The sequence below is a fragment of the Phaethon aethereus genome (assembly GCF_964289735.1).
Source record: "Phaethon aethereus genome assembly, chromosome: 2".
NCBI classification, from domain to species: domain Eukaryota; kingdom Metazoa; phylum Chordata; class Aves; order Phaethontiformes; family Phaethontidae; genus Phaethon; species Phaethon aethereus.
In genome coordinates, this window is record NC_138582.1 from 74,012,375 (window position 1) to 74,029,359 (window position 16,985).

Consider the following 16,985-nt stretch of genomic DNA (forward strand, 5'->3'; position numbering starts at 1 on the left):
AGGTTTTATCCAGGTGGGACCTCTATTTCTTGGTGGAGTGTATGAGAAGGAGCTTTTATTAGGTCTTTCTGAATCCTTTAATAAAAAGTCTTTGCAACCCAAATCCTGTCTTTCTCCAAACTATGAGCTAGAAAGAGAGATTTACCAAGATGGTTGCCTGCCTAATTGTATGCTGAGGTGTCAAAATTCAGTCATAATTCAGAGCAGCTGGAAAACATGAGATGAAATTGAAAACTTGCCTTTTTTTCACTGAAGTGCTGAGCTGTGGTAGCACCTAACTCAGGTCTCATGTTATCTTCCTTTCTCCTCTTTGCTTTATTCTTCATTCCACTTTCTTTGCATGAATAACTATATTAACTAAGCAAAGCTGTATCTTGTGCAAAACTCTCTTGGGATGTGAACCAGCTCAAGTGCTACAGTTGGTGAGGGCATAAACATGGGTGGCACAATTGTTGGGTGTTACACCTGTGTTTCACTAACACTTTGGCACTGAAGTTACAAGTAAGAGTTTGCACCAAGACACACAAGCTTTGTATTCTGCTTTCTTTTGATCTCCTCATTGTGACCTCATGTTATCATCCAGAAAGCAGGACTGGATTTGAACAGCAGTAGCAGCAGCTCCAGTCCCATCACAGCTCCTTTCTTTCATCCGAGATGGATTACTGTTAACACCTTCAGTATGTTCTAAAAGACTATCAAGCAGATGCTTTTTGCATACTATGGCTCTTGAAAGAACCCTGTTGAATTGAAGCCTTATGTGAAGAGTTTGAATTCACAAATTGGGGGTTTTGTTTCTTTCTACATTGCATCCTTAGTGGAATGTTCAAAAGTTTTGTTTGTCATAGGAGGTCAAGGTCTGACTGGAAACCTGAAACTAAATTTAGCTGTTTATCATTATACTCATATATAAAAAAATCTTTACCACTCTAGCTGTAAATATTTCATTAACACTCTAAAATATTATGAACTGAAAGACTGAAAAGTTTAAGCAATACTGAAAAATTATTAAAGTGTCTATTTTGCAGTTTAGAATTTCATATAGTCACAGAGCTATTTTGGCCATTTCCAGCTCAAAAATCTACTATACACTGATTTTTTTTGTTTTCCTAAATGCATTTTTCCTATTTATGCTAAAAGTGATGTTATTGTTGTTTTATGAGCTTGCTTACTGTGTTTGATCTGCTTGTATATATTGAAACACAGTATTTCCTACTGTTACAGAATGAATCCAGAGAGCATATTGTTGCCTTCAACATGTTAAATTACAGAGCATGCAAAAATCTATGGAAATCTTGTGTAGAGCATCACACGTTTTTTCAGGCAAAGTCGTCACTACCTCATGAAAAAAAGATATTGTCACATTACTGGACAATGGGTTCTAGAAATCCAGCCAAGTAAGTATTGTGTGAAACCATGTTTTGCTTTGTAATGGGAACGCGGGAGGATTTGTGTCAGTGATAGCTCAAGTTGGAGTGGCAGAGTTCAGTTCTGCCCACAGCTGTGTCCCAGTCTGTATGTGAACCATTTGACAAGCTTTATAGCTGTGGTTTCAATTTCTGCAACGTGGTGTCATTATGATAGAACTTTTCTTACGATATTCTAAAAAGTTATTTGAATGTAAGTATGTTTTACTGGTATTGTTTCAACTTGCTGTTTCAGTTTGAGGTATAAAAACACTAGAAAGTAAAAATGTCATGTAGCTAATGATTAATAAGAGAATTTGCAGAACAGATTTGTTTTGAACTGTTTACACCCTAGTGCCATATACACACTCTGTTTAATATGTCAGGGCCATTTCTGGACTGTGTCAAAGCAACCACTTATTACTGACATCAAGATGAAAAACTTTGTCCCATCCAAGTATTCAAGATACCATTTTTGCGACACTTCTAATCTTTTATTTGCCTCGTTGAGTTCTGCTAGTCATGGAGCTGGTAGTTTCGTAGTGGTATCTAAGATCTAGTTCCCCAAAAGTAATACCCAGAGCGTGACATTTTGCTATTTGAAGTTGGGATTGTTTCTTCCCATATGCACCAGCTGGACCCTAACTTCATCAAACCTGCCGGTTTATTGTCTAGTCACTTGATGTTGTAATGTCCTTCTGCATTTCTTTACAGTTGGCTTTTATTTTTGCCATCCTGTGTGACTGATACCTTCAGAAAACTTTATTCACTCTCTTCTCTAGATCAGTAGTGAATATGTTGAACAGAAGAGCCCCCAACAGATATCCCTGTAAGACTTCACTGCTGATCTTTTTTTCACTATAAAGCTAAAACATTTTTTTCTGTTCTCTCTTTTTATGTCACAAGTGAACAGGTAATTTCTCCAGGAGGACTCTATTCCCTAGCTCCTTACTTTCTTTATGGGTTTAAGGGACCTTGTCAAATGTCTTTTTGAAATCTTGAATAGATTAAGTGGCTAGTTTAAAGTTTGAGGTTATTCTCAAGTAGTTCTGCTGTTTCATCTTAGAGGCTTTTAGATTTCTTTATAAATATCAGTCCCAGTAATTTCTTTCATTATGTTGATTTGTCTGTTGTTTCATTTATTAGCTACAAATGTGTGATGCCGTCTCTTGTCACCCTCCTGCCTGTGTCCCATCCCCAGCACCCTCACCCCTGAAAAAAATTCTGTCATGAAGCATATAAAAAAATTTTCATATTAATAGTGAATGAAAAAGTTCTCTCTGAATGTGAGATTTTGAAGGGTTCTTTGATCATCTGTAGTCTCTGTAGACTCCCTAGAAACCGTGTTACTGATGATTTTTGGAGAAGTATTTTATTGTTTTCTTTTTGTTTGTGGGTTTTTTGCAGTATGTTCCTTTAACAGTTGAAGTTTACATTTAATTTGTCAGGCTGATTCTCTCTTTCCTATTTGGATAGTCTTCAACTTTTGAATGATGTCACCATACTTTAAATACCTTCCCAGACTTTGGCTAGCTGGCTTTTCATGTTGTCATGTCTCTTTAGACACTGCAGAAATTCATACCAAGTGGACTAATATTGCTTGTAAATGAGGCAGTTAAAAGCTGAGGGCTGTCCGACAGTAAGGCGGCTGATAAAACATTATGTTTTCTGCTGGAGTGGCATTCTGTATTTTCACAATTTTCACCTGGTAGGAGATCATAACGGAAGCAAATGAAAACATGTAGTTGTAATCCAATTTTCTAATGTTTTACAGAACTGTGTTTTGCGAATTAGCTCCTCTATGGAGTGACATGGACTTGTTCTTCCTATAGTGAAGGTTTTGAGGAGGTGACTTTCTCAAAGCTTGTAGGATTGTTATGTCCTGGAGTCCTTTATTTCTCTCATATATGCACACAGTTTCAAAATCATGATGCTTGTAAATACACATGCACACACAGGTGTTGCACAGCCCTTGTAAAGTTAAGAAAGAAAACAATATGAGTTCCAAAGGATACCAGTTCAGTATCATTCCAGTTTTTACCAAATATTTGATTTTTGACAAATTTTGCTGTTTCTTAACAGCCTGTAACATGCAGGGTAGTTCTCATTGTTAACCAAGTTACTAAGAAGGACTTCTTTTCAAGTAATTTCATGCTCTGAGGCATTATGTCTGGTGAATTGCTTATTTAGGCCCTTAAGAAATCTCTAGGGAGAACTGTTCATTGTGGTATCTTCCATCAGCTTAATGATGTCCTCTGTACTAATGCATTCTTTAGCCATATTTATGCCAGCAACAAGCATGGAATTTAGGATCTACATAAGGCAGAAATGACTTAGCAACCTCTACTATCAGAGACTGCTAAAGTACTTAAGCAGCAGTAATTTTGGAAGACTTTCAGTAGTTCCTATCAACTTGGTCACTGTCACTCAGCAAATTATTTTCTCAAATGATTTAAGGAAAAGTGTGACTTTACTTCTGAAGTCATCTGTCATATATTGAAAATTTTTACTTTCCTACTTGTTTGTGATTGTGGAATGTTGTAAGAGACAACATGAGGTTCCACGTTCCTTTTCAAGGATGGCTCTGAGCTCATGTGAAAGCTGCGCAACCAAAAAACAGATTCTGTATTCTTTATGAAAAGGAGCAAATTTTTGCATTGAGTAAAACAAACAAACAAAACCAAAAAACCCCAAATATGTGCACAGAAACCCCACCAACCACACCATACAACCCTGGAGTTTTTAAGATTGACTTGTCTTCAACAATTCTTTTCATCTAACTTCTGTCAACTTTGAAGGGGGTTACATTCAGGTTTTGCCACCTTAAATATCACAAGTTTTCATCTGGAATTTGTGGCTTTCTTGTGCTATGTTCTGTTACACTCATGTGAGGCAGATATCCTAGTATTTATTGCATCATTTCAAATAGTTGAACTTTTGCAACCCTTTAGTACAATTTCTTATTCGCACATCTCTGTGCCCTTCTAGATTCTCCTAGCTTAAGGTACTAGTGGAATTCCATTTAAATTAGGCTGCTGAGTTGTATAAATCACCTGTAAGCCTTATTCTAAGGGCAGGCCTTAACCGACATATCTAGAGAACATATTGTTAAAGTGATTCTGTGATTGGGTTTGGGGTTAGGGCTCTGGCATCCATCAAACAAGTAACGTTGCACCTCAAAATTCACCTGCATTGGAAAATGCATGAACGGGCACTTATAAAAAAGGAAAACTGATTAATGCAAAATTTGTGGAATTCTTCAAGATGCATTTTTTTTATAATACATCATCTTTATCCACTCTCCCTCTCTACTCCACCCATGTAAGGCTTCTTCGAAAGAACTCTTTGTTTTTGTAGAAGATCAAAGTAGCTGGTGAATTGTTATTGTCATTAAGACGACTTAAAAAAGTAAAATGTTTAATACAGGCAAAAGCTTCTCCTGAGTTCATGGACTGTCTGTTTACTAAGCCTGAAAACATACATGGGTAGCTGATTTTTACATGTAGGTGCTTCATACTAAGTATTCCATCTTTGTTTTTTAAACTGGGAGGAGCTTTAAAAGTACACGTTTAGAAGATGAAGGAATTCATTTGCTTTGAAATCATGGACAAGATGTGTAAAATACTTCAGGATGTTAAAAATAAGTTTTGGATTGCTTTTTTGCTTGTATAAACAAAAAACAGCACAATGCAAAGCATGCTTAAGGTTTGGTATTAGCATGAGAAATATCCACAGCATAAACAACTTATTTTTATGCTATGTAAAAGTGAGACATTTCAGCTCTGTAGTAAAGTCCTCACATACTCTGCTATCCCAGACACCTATATGTACAGCTCAGGACTTAGTGAGCCAAAGGTGATTTCTCTGTAACTTATAAATTGGTTTTTTGCCATGAGAAATCCTAGGACTGTAAACTTGACGATGAGCAAAGAAGTTGCATAAAAGTTAGTTTATCTCAATTTTGATCTACTTAAAAAAATTCTTTATACTGTGTAATTTCACTAGTAAGATATTTTTATTGCTTTTCTAGCTGAGGTTATGATTCTGATGCAATCCTTATCTTGTCAGGTTCTTGTCACAAGAAGCAGTTCAGACTTGGAGATCCCCTTTTAATGTCGGATCTTTCTCTAATGGTTTATTCCTATAAGGAACACATCACTCAAATGTGGCTTCCTTCTGAAAATAGAGAATGGTCTTGTGTAGCTCTTACTTGCTGAGGCAGCAGGTAGATGGCTAAAGTAGTCCTGCGCTCAGTAAAGCCATTAGTGAATTATTACCCCTTTATGAGTTTTAACAGGGAACATCTAGAACCTTTTGCCTGTATTTGAACCATGTTTTGTCAGGCACTCAGTTCAGTGCCCATAGGACATACCGAATTTCCTGTTTTCCCCTCCATCATCTTAAACACAATTGGCTAAAAATAACTTTCACAAAAAGTTATTTTTACCCAGGCTTGTGATTTAACATTGTAGCAGGGATTAACAAACAGTTCTATTGCCACAAGTGAAGGACAGCAAACGGCTCTGTCAGAATGCAAATGCATATGTAATGAGGTGTAAGCATGGAGGGACTCTTTAAAACACATGAATTATAAAATTGGCTTTAAGTATATTTTATTTCTTTTACATTTTCTATGCAAAATAGTTCACGTACAGTGTTTTTCTTTTCAGGTCTGTAAACAGCCAGTACTGCAGAAAAGTTATAGGTGGGATGGTTTGGAACCCATCTATGAGACGATCTTTATCTGTTGAGCATCTAGAGACCAAAAGCCTTCCATCTCGATCACCTCCTGTTACTCCTAATTGGTAAATCCAGTTTTAACCTTTCCCATACCTTTCAGCCTCCTACCTTTTCTAATTGTGTGTACTCTAGCAGAATAATTATGTAGTGTGTACATATATATTTAAACATTGTTATTCTGAGAATATATGTGATGACAGGAGAAGAGTGGGTGTCACTTACCTCAACTTTAGCAAGACTTTTGATACTGTCTGCCAAAATATTATACCCAAGTTAAAACATTATGTTCTGAAAGGGTAGACAAGAAGATAGTTTAAAAAAAAAAAAAAAGTGATCAGATGACTGGACTCAAGAGGGGAGCTGGTAATGGGTCGTACTCTACCTGGAGGCCAGTAACAAGCGGAGTATTGCAGAGGTCAATCTTGGGACTTGTCCTGCTTAACATCTCTATGACCTGGAGGAGGCAATGGAGTGCTTGCTCATAAAGTTTGAAGAAGACACCGAACCGGGGGGGTGAGTCAGTAAGCTTGGGGATAGGGCTGCTATCCAAAGGGACCTTGATAGTCTGGAGAAATGGGCCAATGAGAACTATACGAAATTCAGTGAAGACAAATGCCAAGTCCTGGGAAGGAAGAACCCAGTGCAACAGCGTTATCTGCGATGCAACTCCCTGGAAAAGGACCTGGTAATCTTTGTAGGCAGCAAGGTCTACGTGAGCTATCTGGTGTGCCCTGGCAGCAAAGAGGTCTAATAGCAACCTGGTGGTATTAACAGAAGCGTAGACGATAGATCAAGGGAAGCGACTATGTCCCTCTTCCTCAGCATTCATTAGACCTTATTAGAATGCTGCAGCCGCTTTTGTGTCCACTAACACAAGACAGACACTGACAAAGTGGAGCAAGCTCAGCAAAGGCCACCAGCCACCAAAGTAGTCAGGAGGCTGGAGTACTCGCCCTATGAGGAGAGGCTGTGACAGCTGCACTTGTTCAGCCTGGAGAAGAAAGGGTTTTCTGGATATCTAGTAACAGCCTGGCAATACTTAGGAGGCTAACTAGAGGATGAGGCCAGGTTCTTCAGTGTTGCATGGTGGGAGGATGAGGCAACAGGTATGTGTTGAAACTAGAGAGTCTCTGTCTGAACATAATGAAAAACTGCTTCATCACAAGGACAGTTGAGCAGTGGTTGCTTAGAGAAGCTGTGTGGTCTCCATCCTTTAATTTTTTTGAGATCTGACTGAATAAAGCCTTAAGCAGCTTGCTTTGGCCTCAGTTGACCATGCTTTGAGCAGGAGATTGGGCTAGATGACCTCCATAGGACCCTTCCGACCTGAATTACCTTATGATTAGAACTTTAACAATACAGGTAGCATTTTACAGGGGGGAAATTCCAAATCCGTTCAGGGTACTGAACCTAGCAATGTATGAATGCCTAGTATACCATACAAAATGTTTAAAAATTGGTTACTTAGTGAGACCTATAAGCCTGTTGTGAAGATTTCAGGACATAGATTGCAATAGGATGGAAATCTCACTTACATAAAGTTTTATGAATTATTCTGATTTTCCAACTTGTGTTTGTGTTCCTTATTTTTAAGGCGGAGTCCTAGACTACGTCATGAAATTCGTAAACCACGACACTCATCTGTAGATAACCTTACAAACGAGATTAGTTATATTACTGAAACAGAGGATGTTTTTTATACATATAAGGGTTCTCCAACATCAAAGGACAGTGATTCAGAGTTCTCTCAGAACCGTAGTCCACAGAGGAGGTAAGGACTTCTGCAAACAATTCGTTACCTATTTTGATTTTTTTAGAAAGCATCAAACAAAAAACCAAACACAATTGTGATCAGTTATAAAATTAAAATGAGTTCAAACAGTTTTATGTTTGCGTAAGCTTTATTTTGACAGATCACTAAACTGCAAATGCCATGTTACAAAATGACAGGTTAAAAACAAAGCGACCCTTCATCCCTAAACAATTCTTAGTAGTTGGGTTCCCAGTAAAATTAGAGATGCTATTAAGGCATGGTTGTTCATATCTGTAATATCCTGTAATATCCTGTTTCCTAGTAGGTTCTGCAACCCCTTCCTACCTGTTATAACCTTTTTTTTTGGGGGGGGGGGGGGGGGGGGGGGCTGGGCCTGGGATGGGGGGAAGACTTATCAAATGCTTTTAAGAGTTCCCTTTTATGTTCCAGCTCAGCATCATCAGTTGAAAGAGTTACTGCATTTGAGTAAATACGAGAACATACTAATGCTAGTGGTCATCTACCTTTTTCTTCCTCAGAGGAATTGTAGATTGCTAGTCTAAAGGCAGTCTCTGCTTTTTGCCTTGAGGCATTTTTGCTGTATTCCTTGAGGACCAATTTTGTTCTCCCCTGCAGCAATCTAACCACTGCTAGGTTTGCTTCCAGGGCTTGAAGCACCTATCATTGTGCACTGACTATTTGTTTGCTCATATATTACATTTTACATGTGGCTATACTCTTATCTTACAGAGTTCTTAATGAGTAACTTCAGATTAACACAGTATTAACTTCAGAAACAACGTACAAAGTTATTGATTGTTCAGTCTCAAAAAGAAAACAGAGCTACTTTAAAATTTCAGCTGGGGAGAATACTATGTATTAAAATGCAGGTTGCATTGTAATGTTAGAAAAGGAAAAATGGTTTCTAGTGATCCCTAGTAACTTTTTAAGGCAAGATGTATTTTGAGAAGCAATGTATTAGTGGAAGCTGATAGGACACCTACCTCTGTGCTCATGTACAGCTACAAATTGTAGCTTTAAGTTATGGATTTAAACTGTTTTCTTGAAATTTTAATTTATTGTTGTTTATTATTATTTCTGTGTTGTTACTACACTATAGCAGAGAGGTTTCTATGAAAGAAGGGAAAAAAATAACATGTATGCATATTTGGAGTTTGTCACTGTGGTGTTTTAAATTGTTTTTCTATTTTTCTGACTGGAAGTCAGATAAACTTTAGTGCTAGTAGGGTCAGTAATAGCCATGATAATATATAAAAGTGATGCTGCTAAATGTTGTGAATAGTCACAGATAGGAAGCCATGTCTTTCCTGTGTTTTAACATTTACAGATTATACACTTTTAGAAGTATTTTCTGAGTAAAAACAACAAGAGTCAGACCATAAGAGGAGATGATAAGGGTAGAAGAGGAGGCATCTGAGGGTAGACAGAAAACTAAGTTACCATGCTGTGTTCTGTGTGTACCAGATTTTGTTCGGCCAGTTAGTACGTTGTTGGGTTTTTTCTTTTATTTTCCTTTTTCTTTTCTTCCCCTGTAGTTTTTTTCCTTTCCTTCCTGTTTCACCTTTCCTATGCCTACTGAGAATGGAGTGGGGAAGCCTGCTTTTATGCTGTTTCTCAAACAGTGAAAATAGGATGTTCTGAATTTGAAAATAGCACATTAATTTATTTTCTGAGCAGTAAACGGCTGTGCTGTATCCAAGTAATATCACTCACTGTGGAGAGGCTTACTGTTCCTGTCTCATAAACCAGATTTTCTATTAGTCTTATCCCAAACACATTCTTGGTTTCTTGGGTATGTTTATAATATTTGATACTCTGCAGATAACTGAAAAAATACTTGCATAAATCTGATTAATTTAAATTTGAAGTACATGTTTTGGAAGGAGAATGTAACACATGGAATGAATGAGCCTTTGTTGTATTGACTGTTATTTTAGTGAAGTAAAATGGTCATTAATACTTTCTCTTTTAACTGAAGTAAAATATACAAAACACATACAAATAAAAAAAAAAAATTCTTCTTCTCTACACTGAAGTTTTCAACAGTTTATGTTAGTCCACATTCCAGTTTTTCTTTTATGCCCTTACAGTAGTCATTACTTGCCTCACTCTCCTTGTTGAAAGATGTAAAGTAAGATTAACTATGTATGTATAGTCAAGTCTGTCTTTCTCTGAATGCTTTATTGAAACAGGGAATCTTACCCTATCAGCTAAATCTGGTTTATTAAAAAAAAAAAAAAACAAAACACCCAAACAACCAACCAACACCCCCCAAAAAAACCTCTGTGTATCTTCAGTATTAAATATGGACAAACACTCATCCTGCACTTTTGCCACACCTTAGGAATATTTAGATATTAACTATAAATCACCTTGCAGTGTACTGATAGAGCTAACGTACCCATTTTTGCCATGCTGGTCTTTATTAGATTTGAATTGACATAACTGAAATGTGTTATGGAAAAAAACTGAAATTGTAAATCTGTTTTTCTTTCTCCTTAGAGGAGAACCAAGAGTAGCTTCTCATAGTCCTGCTAACTTATGTTGTCTTTAGTGGACTATTTTTTTACTGCCTAGCCTGCCATTTAAGGCTATCAAAAAAGGTGTTAGTTAATGCTATTTACAACTAATGAATAGCTTTGATATGACAAATATCTGAAAATTTTTGGAGAGTTACTAGCAAACAACTGTGAGATGCTGATTTTTAATCGCTGCATTTTCTGCGATGTCAAATCTTTATTATAATCACGCAGCTGCTTGATTTCTATAAACTAAATGTTTACATCAATTTCATTTACTATATCTGAAGCTCAAGACTGTGCAAGCTGCAGTTAGCACGGGATATGGTTCTTTTCAGGCTGCCATCAGCATTTTGGGATGGGGTGATAGTTTTCACCTGTTTCACTCCAGCCCCCAGGTAATGTCTCAAGTCCTTTTTGTCAAAGCAATAAGTGGTCCAAGATAGACCTACCTTCAAACGGATGTGTTGCAGTATGGTGCTTTTCGAGACAAATGTACAGGTAAAATTTGTACAACAAGACTCACTGTGTCCCTAACCCTATTCAAGGCACATTTGGAACCTTGGTGGGTATCAGAACTGTAGAAGCTGCTGCTACTGGCAGAGTACATACGACTGCATGTATTTCCATGCACACCTCATTTTACCTCCTGACAATACCAAATATAATTAGTTTCTTAATAATTGATTTTCTTCCTTGCTGTGTTTACTTGCGTAAGGGAATCAATCAAGTTCTGTTTTCTTTCCATAAAACAGTACACAATTTAATAGACAAGTTATGTGGAACAGCTGTTAGCTGAGAGGGCATAAAACACATCAGTTATCAACATTTCTTCTTCCATTTCTTTAATATGTCATACTGTATTGGCAGGTCAACATCTAGAACTATGTTTACTGCTAAATACTTTTAAATAAACATGCTGGAAATGAGGGACAAGAATATTTTGTCATTTATTATAGTTTCTCTGAAGAATACGGGGATTGTTTTAAAAATGTACTTTGTGTGAACATTCTACCTTCCGACTGAAATTTATGAGGTAAATAAGCTACAGGCCATGACTGGAAAAAAGAAAATTAGAAAACAGAGCAAACCACGTGCATGGGCAAACTACAGAAAACCAGGGCAACCCTGTCTCATGTTGGTGTGGCTAGACTGCTTCTGCTACCCAAATTATCTAAGGTACTTGCACATTCAAGTACAATTTGAGGTTCAGACATAGTGAAAAGAAGCAATTTTTCTCTCTCAGATTAGTGTCTGCAGAAAGGATTGGAGCTATTACACATGTATTATAGACAAAAAATTGCTCTAATCCCAAATTAACATATATTAAATAGAGCTTTATTCACAGGGCATGAATAGGTTTGCCTATCTAAGCCAACCATCTCGAATCACAGCTGCATACAAAACCTGTCAACAAAGACAGTGCTGAAGAGGACTTCAAGAGGGCTTTTATTTAGCCCAGGGCTCCCTAGCCTTTGTGAAGAAAGCTTCCCCTGTCAGTTCTTTCTCCTCTTTGTTGCTCTCCTGCTCTCCAACTCATCCAACTGCTCCTGCCACTGAAAAATTAACACTGACACGGACACGGATTCCACACTGAGCCTTCCGAAGTCCCATAGAGTTGCTTTCTGTGTTATACCACACTTTTTATGGCTGTGCCTCACCAGTTCAGAGCAGGTAATCTAGTCTATCTTCTGACTATATGTTGTACTCACTCTGTCACTATATTTATCCCATGTCTATATACCTATGCACATGATACTGTTATTATTTTGTTTTTTAAATTATTTCAAGGATAATATTGAGATAAAACATGCTAGGTGCACCTGATTGATAACTGTTTTTCAGTTAAAATTGGCTTTCCCTAGTCTTGACTTCAGCTTCCCTGAAGATGTTTTTCTTGAGAGACTTGCATTTTCTTCATTGAAGGACTGCTACTACAGAGTTACTACATTTCTTATTTTAAGCAAGGTAGAAAACCTCTCTGTTCTGTGAGGTTACATATCTTCAGATGTCTGTACACACTGAGGTATGCATTAGGGCAGACTTATGAATATGAAGCTTTCCTTTAAGATAGAAAATAAATTATATTATAAGGCTTTATTATTTTTAAAGTTATCTCTGCTGAAAAACTGCTTTATTTTGGTTGTTTTTGGGGTTTTTTTTTTCCCCCAAAATTGTGTTGTACCAACAGGCTACCTGGCATCAACCCATCCTGACCATTTGCTATCCTGATAGGTAGCCTGGATAGAGCTCCTGGAGGAGGTTGCCTTTGAGAAAAATGTTTCCCTTTCAGTGTAACAGGTTTAAACTACAGCTGGTTATTTTTAAAGGCGGGGTGCTGGACTTGTGCAAGGCATTCTTTTTGATCACAATTTTCACTTTTTTTACCGTTTATGGTACCTAAAGTTTACTACTGTTGCGATTTTCTTGATAAAGGTACCACTAGAGTTCCCAAACTTGGAATGAGGAAAGCCTCGCTGGTGTAGAGGAACAAATCATCGTTACAGATACGCCTTTCTGTGACACTAATGCAATCTGTAGGCTACTATGTCATTTGAGGGCAAAAGGCAACAGTAAAAATGAATTAGTCGTATTGAAGTATATGACACTGTTTAGGAATAGGTTGGGAAATTCCAAAATGTCTTCAATTTAGTCAGTAACCTTCAAATCTACTTTGGCTTTAAGTAAGGCAATAAGCTGATTATATTTTGGAATCATGTGCTGTGCCGTGCTTGATCTTGTATCAGATGGCAGTTTTTGTCTTGAAAGGCTGCACTGTTCATCCCCAGTGCAAGTTCTGGTTCTCAGTGTTGTCATTTGTTTTTTAAAAAAATAAATTTTAAATGTAGCTAATATATAAGGAATGTAACTTAATGCTTATCACACCCAGTAGTTCATATGTAGGATTCTTCACCGATGAGCTGTTACAGGAAGACCAAAAAAAATTGAAACTAGCTTACCCTTTACCTTCAAGTAAATAAGTGAAAATTGAGATGACTGAAAGGAGTTTCCTTGTTTCTTTATGTTGAAATATTTATTGTAAATTAAAAATCTGCAGATTTAAATGTTTCAATAATACACATTTTAAACACTTGGTAAACCTAAAATACTAAGGTCCAAGGTTTGCCATGAAAACATAACGTGTAACCAAGTAGTATTTAAGGAGCTTTGAACTTAAATTTTCCCTGTATGTTCCTTTCTTTTTTCTCAAGCATCCTCTGGTGCCTGAGGTGTGATACAGATGTTCACACTTCAGAGTGAAATGAGAAATGAAAGTGAATGAATGAATGTCAGGAAATGAAAACTGAAAAACACTGTGTTGTTTAATGCTCTTAACCTGTGAGAAACCAGCTACAGGAAGCTGCATGGTTTTCAGCTAGTCCCTATGAAATGGGAAGAGTATCCTCCACTCTTTCCCTGTTCATGGATTTAAGGTGGGAAGACCATGTGTTGTTACCAAAACCCACACTTGCCCCTTAATTGAATGTTGTCTCATTAAAGTAAATTGGTGTTTCTTTCAGACAAGAAGGTGTTAGAAGCAAAAGGTTACTGAAACAAACAGGTTTCTTTGTGGTTCAGGATAATCTTATTCATGTTACCTATGCAGCACCATTTTCTCCTTTGTGAGGAGCAGAGCTTATTTTTGACCTTTTAAATTCAGGTTAATGGCTTGTGCTTTTTTAAAATGTTTTTATACAGTAGGTGTAATAGTTTGGAGTGTTAATACAGCTGTGGCTTGCCCTCTTAATGCCCTTTTTCATGTTTTTGAACACAATTTTCTCAGTGGGAAAGGGTGCATGTTAGAAAGAATATATAAATTTAACTATGTATACAAGGTGTTTTTTATGGGAATAAATAACTGGATTATTACCTTGGAAAAGTAATCTGATAAAGCTGTGTGGAGGGTTTTGCTACTTGAACGGTATTCAGTTTCTCTTCTTCACTCTATAATTAAATAAACCAAAGGCGTCTTTTTGGTTTAGAATAGCAGACTGCATAGGAAGAAGTGTTTTGGTAATTTTTTAGATAGACTCAGTGGCCTAACAGAAAAAATTAGCTGTAAATTTTTCTGTTTAACCTGTGTTTCAGAAAGAAAATTATTGTAAAACACATTTCTACGTGATGAGGTATAGTATCAATCAGTAAGAAAAACTAGCTGACAGATGAGGCATTATAGATCTTATATTTAAAGTCATATGTTGATTGGTGAAGTAAATCTGGCTAGCTATTAATAGATGCAAGCATATGATGTATAAGGAGAACCAGACGGCTGTGGGAGTTGAGGAGGGGTCAGTCGCGTTGTTGCCTTACTCTGCCAAAAGAGGGGTATCAAGTATTCGGGGCCAACTCTTCTTGGAGGTGCACAGCAAAAACACGTGAGGCAATAGACACAAGTTACAGCAAGGGAAATGCTCAAAAGACAGTGGGGGGGGGGAACCCCCACACTGAGATTAGTTAAGCCCTCGTACACACTGACAGAAAGGTGGAGATGTTTCCATGCTTGGAAACATCAAAACAACATGACAAGGACCTGAACATCCTCATCTAACTTTGATGTTGGTTTTCTTTGAACAAGAACTTAGGTGTTCTCTCAAGATCCCTTCCAACCTAAATTACTTTAAGTCTACAATTTTACTTGTTATAAATGTATTCTTGCATAAGCTTTTCTCGTAAAGTTAAACATGCTTGCAAAGCTGTAAACCTCTTCCATGTATGTTCTAAAGCTCTCTTTTGCTGGTGATATAGATGGCATAATGTGTACAGTGCCAGAGTTGGAGAGGAAGGAAATGAAATGATGAACTAGTATACAAAAAGGAAATTCACTTGCAGTATGCTATGAATTTCTGGAAGTGCTTATACGCTCCTTGTATAAGTGTGATGCATCATCTGGTGAAGGTATTGCGCTGAAAATAAACTTCCTGAACGTATGCTCTATTTGTTCAATTCTTTCAGCTTACTATTTTGATAGACAATAAACTGTAGCTGCATAGTGAGATTTTGTGAATGTACTGTGGGACCACATCATTATTTTTACTAAACTATGATTCTTTTTGTGAACAAATTTTTTAAAGAACTACTGTTGGTGAAAGTACTCTTCAGATGTATCCAGCCAAGTCCTAGTAACTACTTGCTTGGTAGACAATTGCAATTAATTAAAAAGAAAATTAAACTAAGTTATTTAGCCTTAATTTTTAGTCATCTGCAGATGTGTTCAATTCCTTGTTCTTACGAAATCTGCTGCATTTCCCAAGAGTCTGTTGTCCTTGTTCATGTACTTCAGTCTTTTTCAAGGAAGATGTTCTCCCAGTACTAGGTTTTAAGAACGTTTCTATTAGTTTCAAATTGGGGTTTTAAGACTACTACTAATAGACTTTTATGAGTTTTACTGTGCTTTTCCACTCAAATATACATGAAAATAGTACGTATATGTTTTGCTTGCATGTAAACCTTTCTTTTTAAATATATCCTTATTAAAATGTACTACGCTTTCCTTGCCAGTTCAAAAAACAATCATTTTGTATCCAAAAAGAGTCTCAAAGTTGAATTGCAAATCTATGATAAGACAAACTTTGCAGCAAGCCAAGCAGTTGCAGAGTATCAAAATACATGAAACTTTTATGGAAAGTTGGTAAACTGGAATATGGTCCATAGAGGCAATGCAGAATAACTGAAAGTATCCTTTTATGGGTGATGGCAGCAGCATACAAATGTGGATGTTTGGAATTCATAGAAAATCACTGCAAAACTTGTGCATACCATGAAGTTCACAAGTTTTTTCTGTAGTGGTACTCTTAAGTATGCAATACAAAGAATCTACATGGCCTTCTTACACAGTCATTTGGTTTGTAGAAATGCTGACCATCAACTGTGCAAGTCATTCTGGGTATAAATTTCTCTAAAAGGCAGCAAAAAGTGCTGCTATAAATATCTTCTACTTATTTGGCTTGAATAATAATCTCAGTTTTAATGGTGAGCTCTCAGAAAAGAGATGATAATGGAAGTGCTGGCACACTCAGTGTCCCCAGCCCTGCAGGTGTTGCAATAAAAGAAGCTTTAAGAACTTCAAGAACACCAAAAGGGCATAAACCTACAGATGTTTCCTTCAGTTGTTTGTAAAAGGGGAGTTTTGCTACTGTTCTATTGTTTCACTTGTCCCTTTTCTCTCGGGATTTTACTCTGCTGTAGTTTATCATCCTTGGTTCTCAGAATAGCAGAATTCCCTGGTAGGGCACACCGAAATGGGGAGGGAGGGGTCTTTCCTCAAGACCTTTCCTTTCTGTCCTCCTGACAGAAGAGGACAGTTAGATTATTTTTTTTTTTCAGGGCCAAGAGTTTTATGATAAAGATTATCACTGACAGAGCAATCCATAGTGAGTGAAAGATTGAAATGGCATAATTTTAGATATATTGTGGAGTAAGGAGGAGAAATTACCTGCAGTTTTAAAGTGCTTGCTTGTTAGCTGCACCAATGGAAAGCTTAATCTCCTTGCAAGGAAGGGCACTCTTTCTTGATGAAAAAGTGGAATGGCTGGTCTGGTGAGTGTTCTC

General features: G+C 37.0%; 1 protein-coding gene across 2 annotated transcripts in view; it reads left to right on the forward strand.

Moving 5' to 3' along the window:
• The window catches only part of PTPN3 (protein tyrosine phosphatase non-receptor type 3), a gene marked incomplete at both ends in the record, with an annotated part of 166,115 nt that overhangs the window by 114,588 nt on the left and 34,542 nt on the right, over positions 1-16,985 (forward strand). For both annotated transcript variants that reach the window (XM_081996839.1, XM_081996840.1), the window contains 3 exons: positions 1,222-1,394; positions 6,074-6,208; positions 7,738-7,914. In XM_081996839.1, coding sequence (XP_081852965.1) covers positions 1,222-1,394; positions 6,074-6,208; positions 7,738-7,914 — 485 coding nt within the window. The remainder of the gene's footprint in view (positions 1-1,221; positions 1,395-6,073; positions 6,209-7,737; positions 7,915-16,985) is intronic.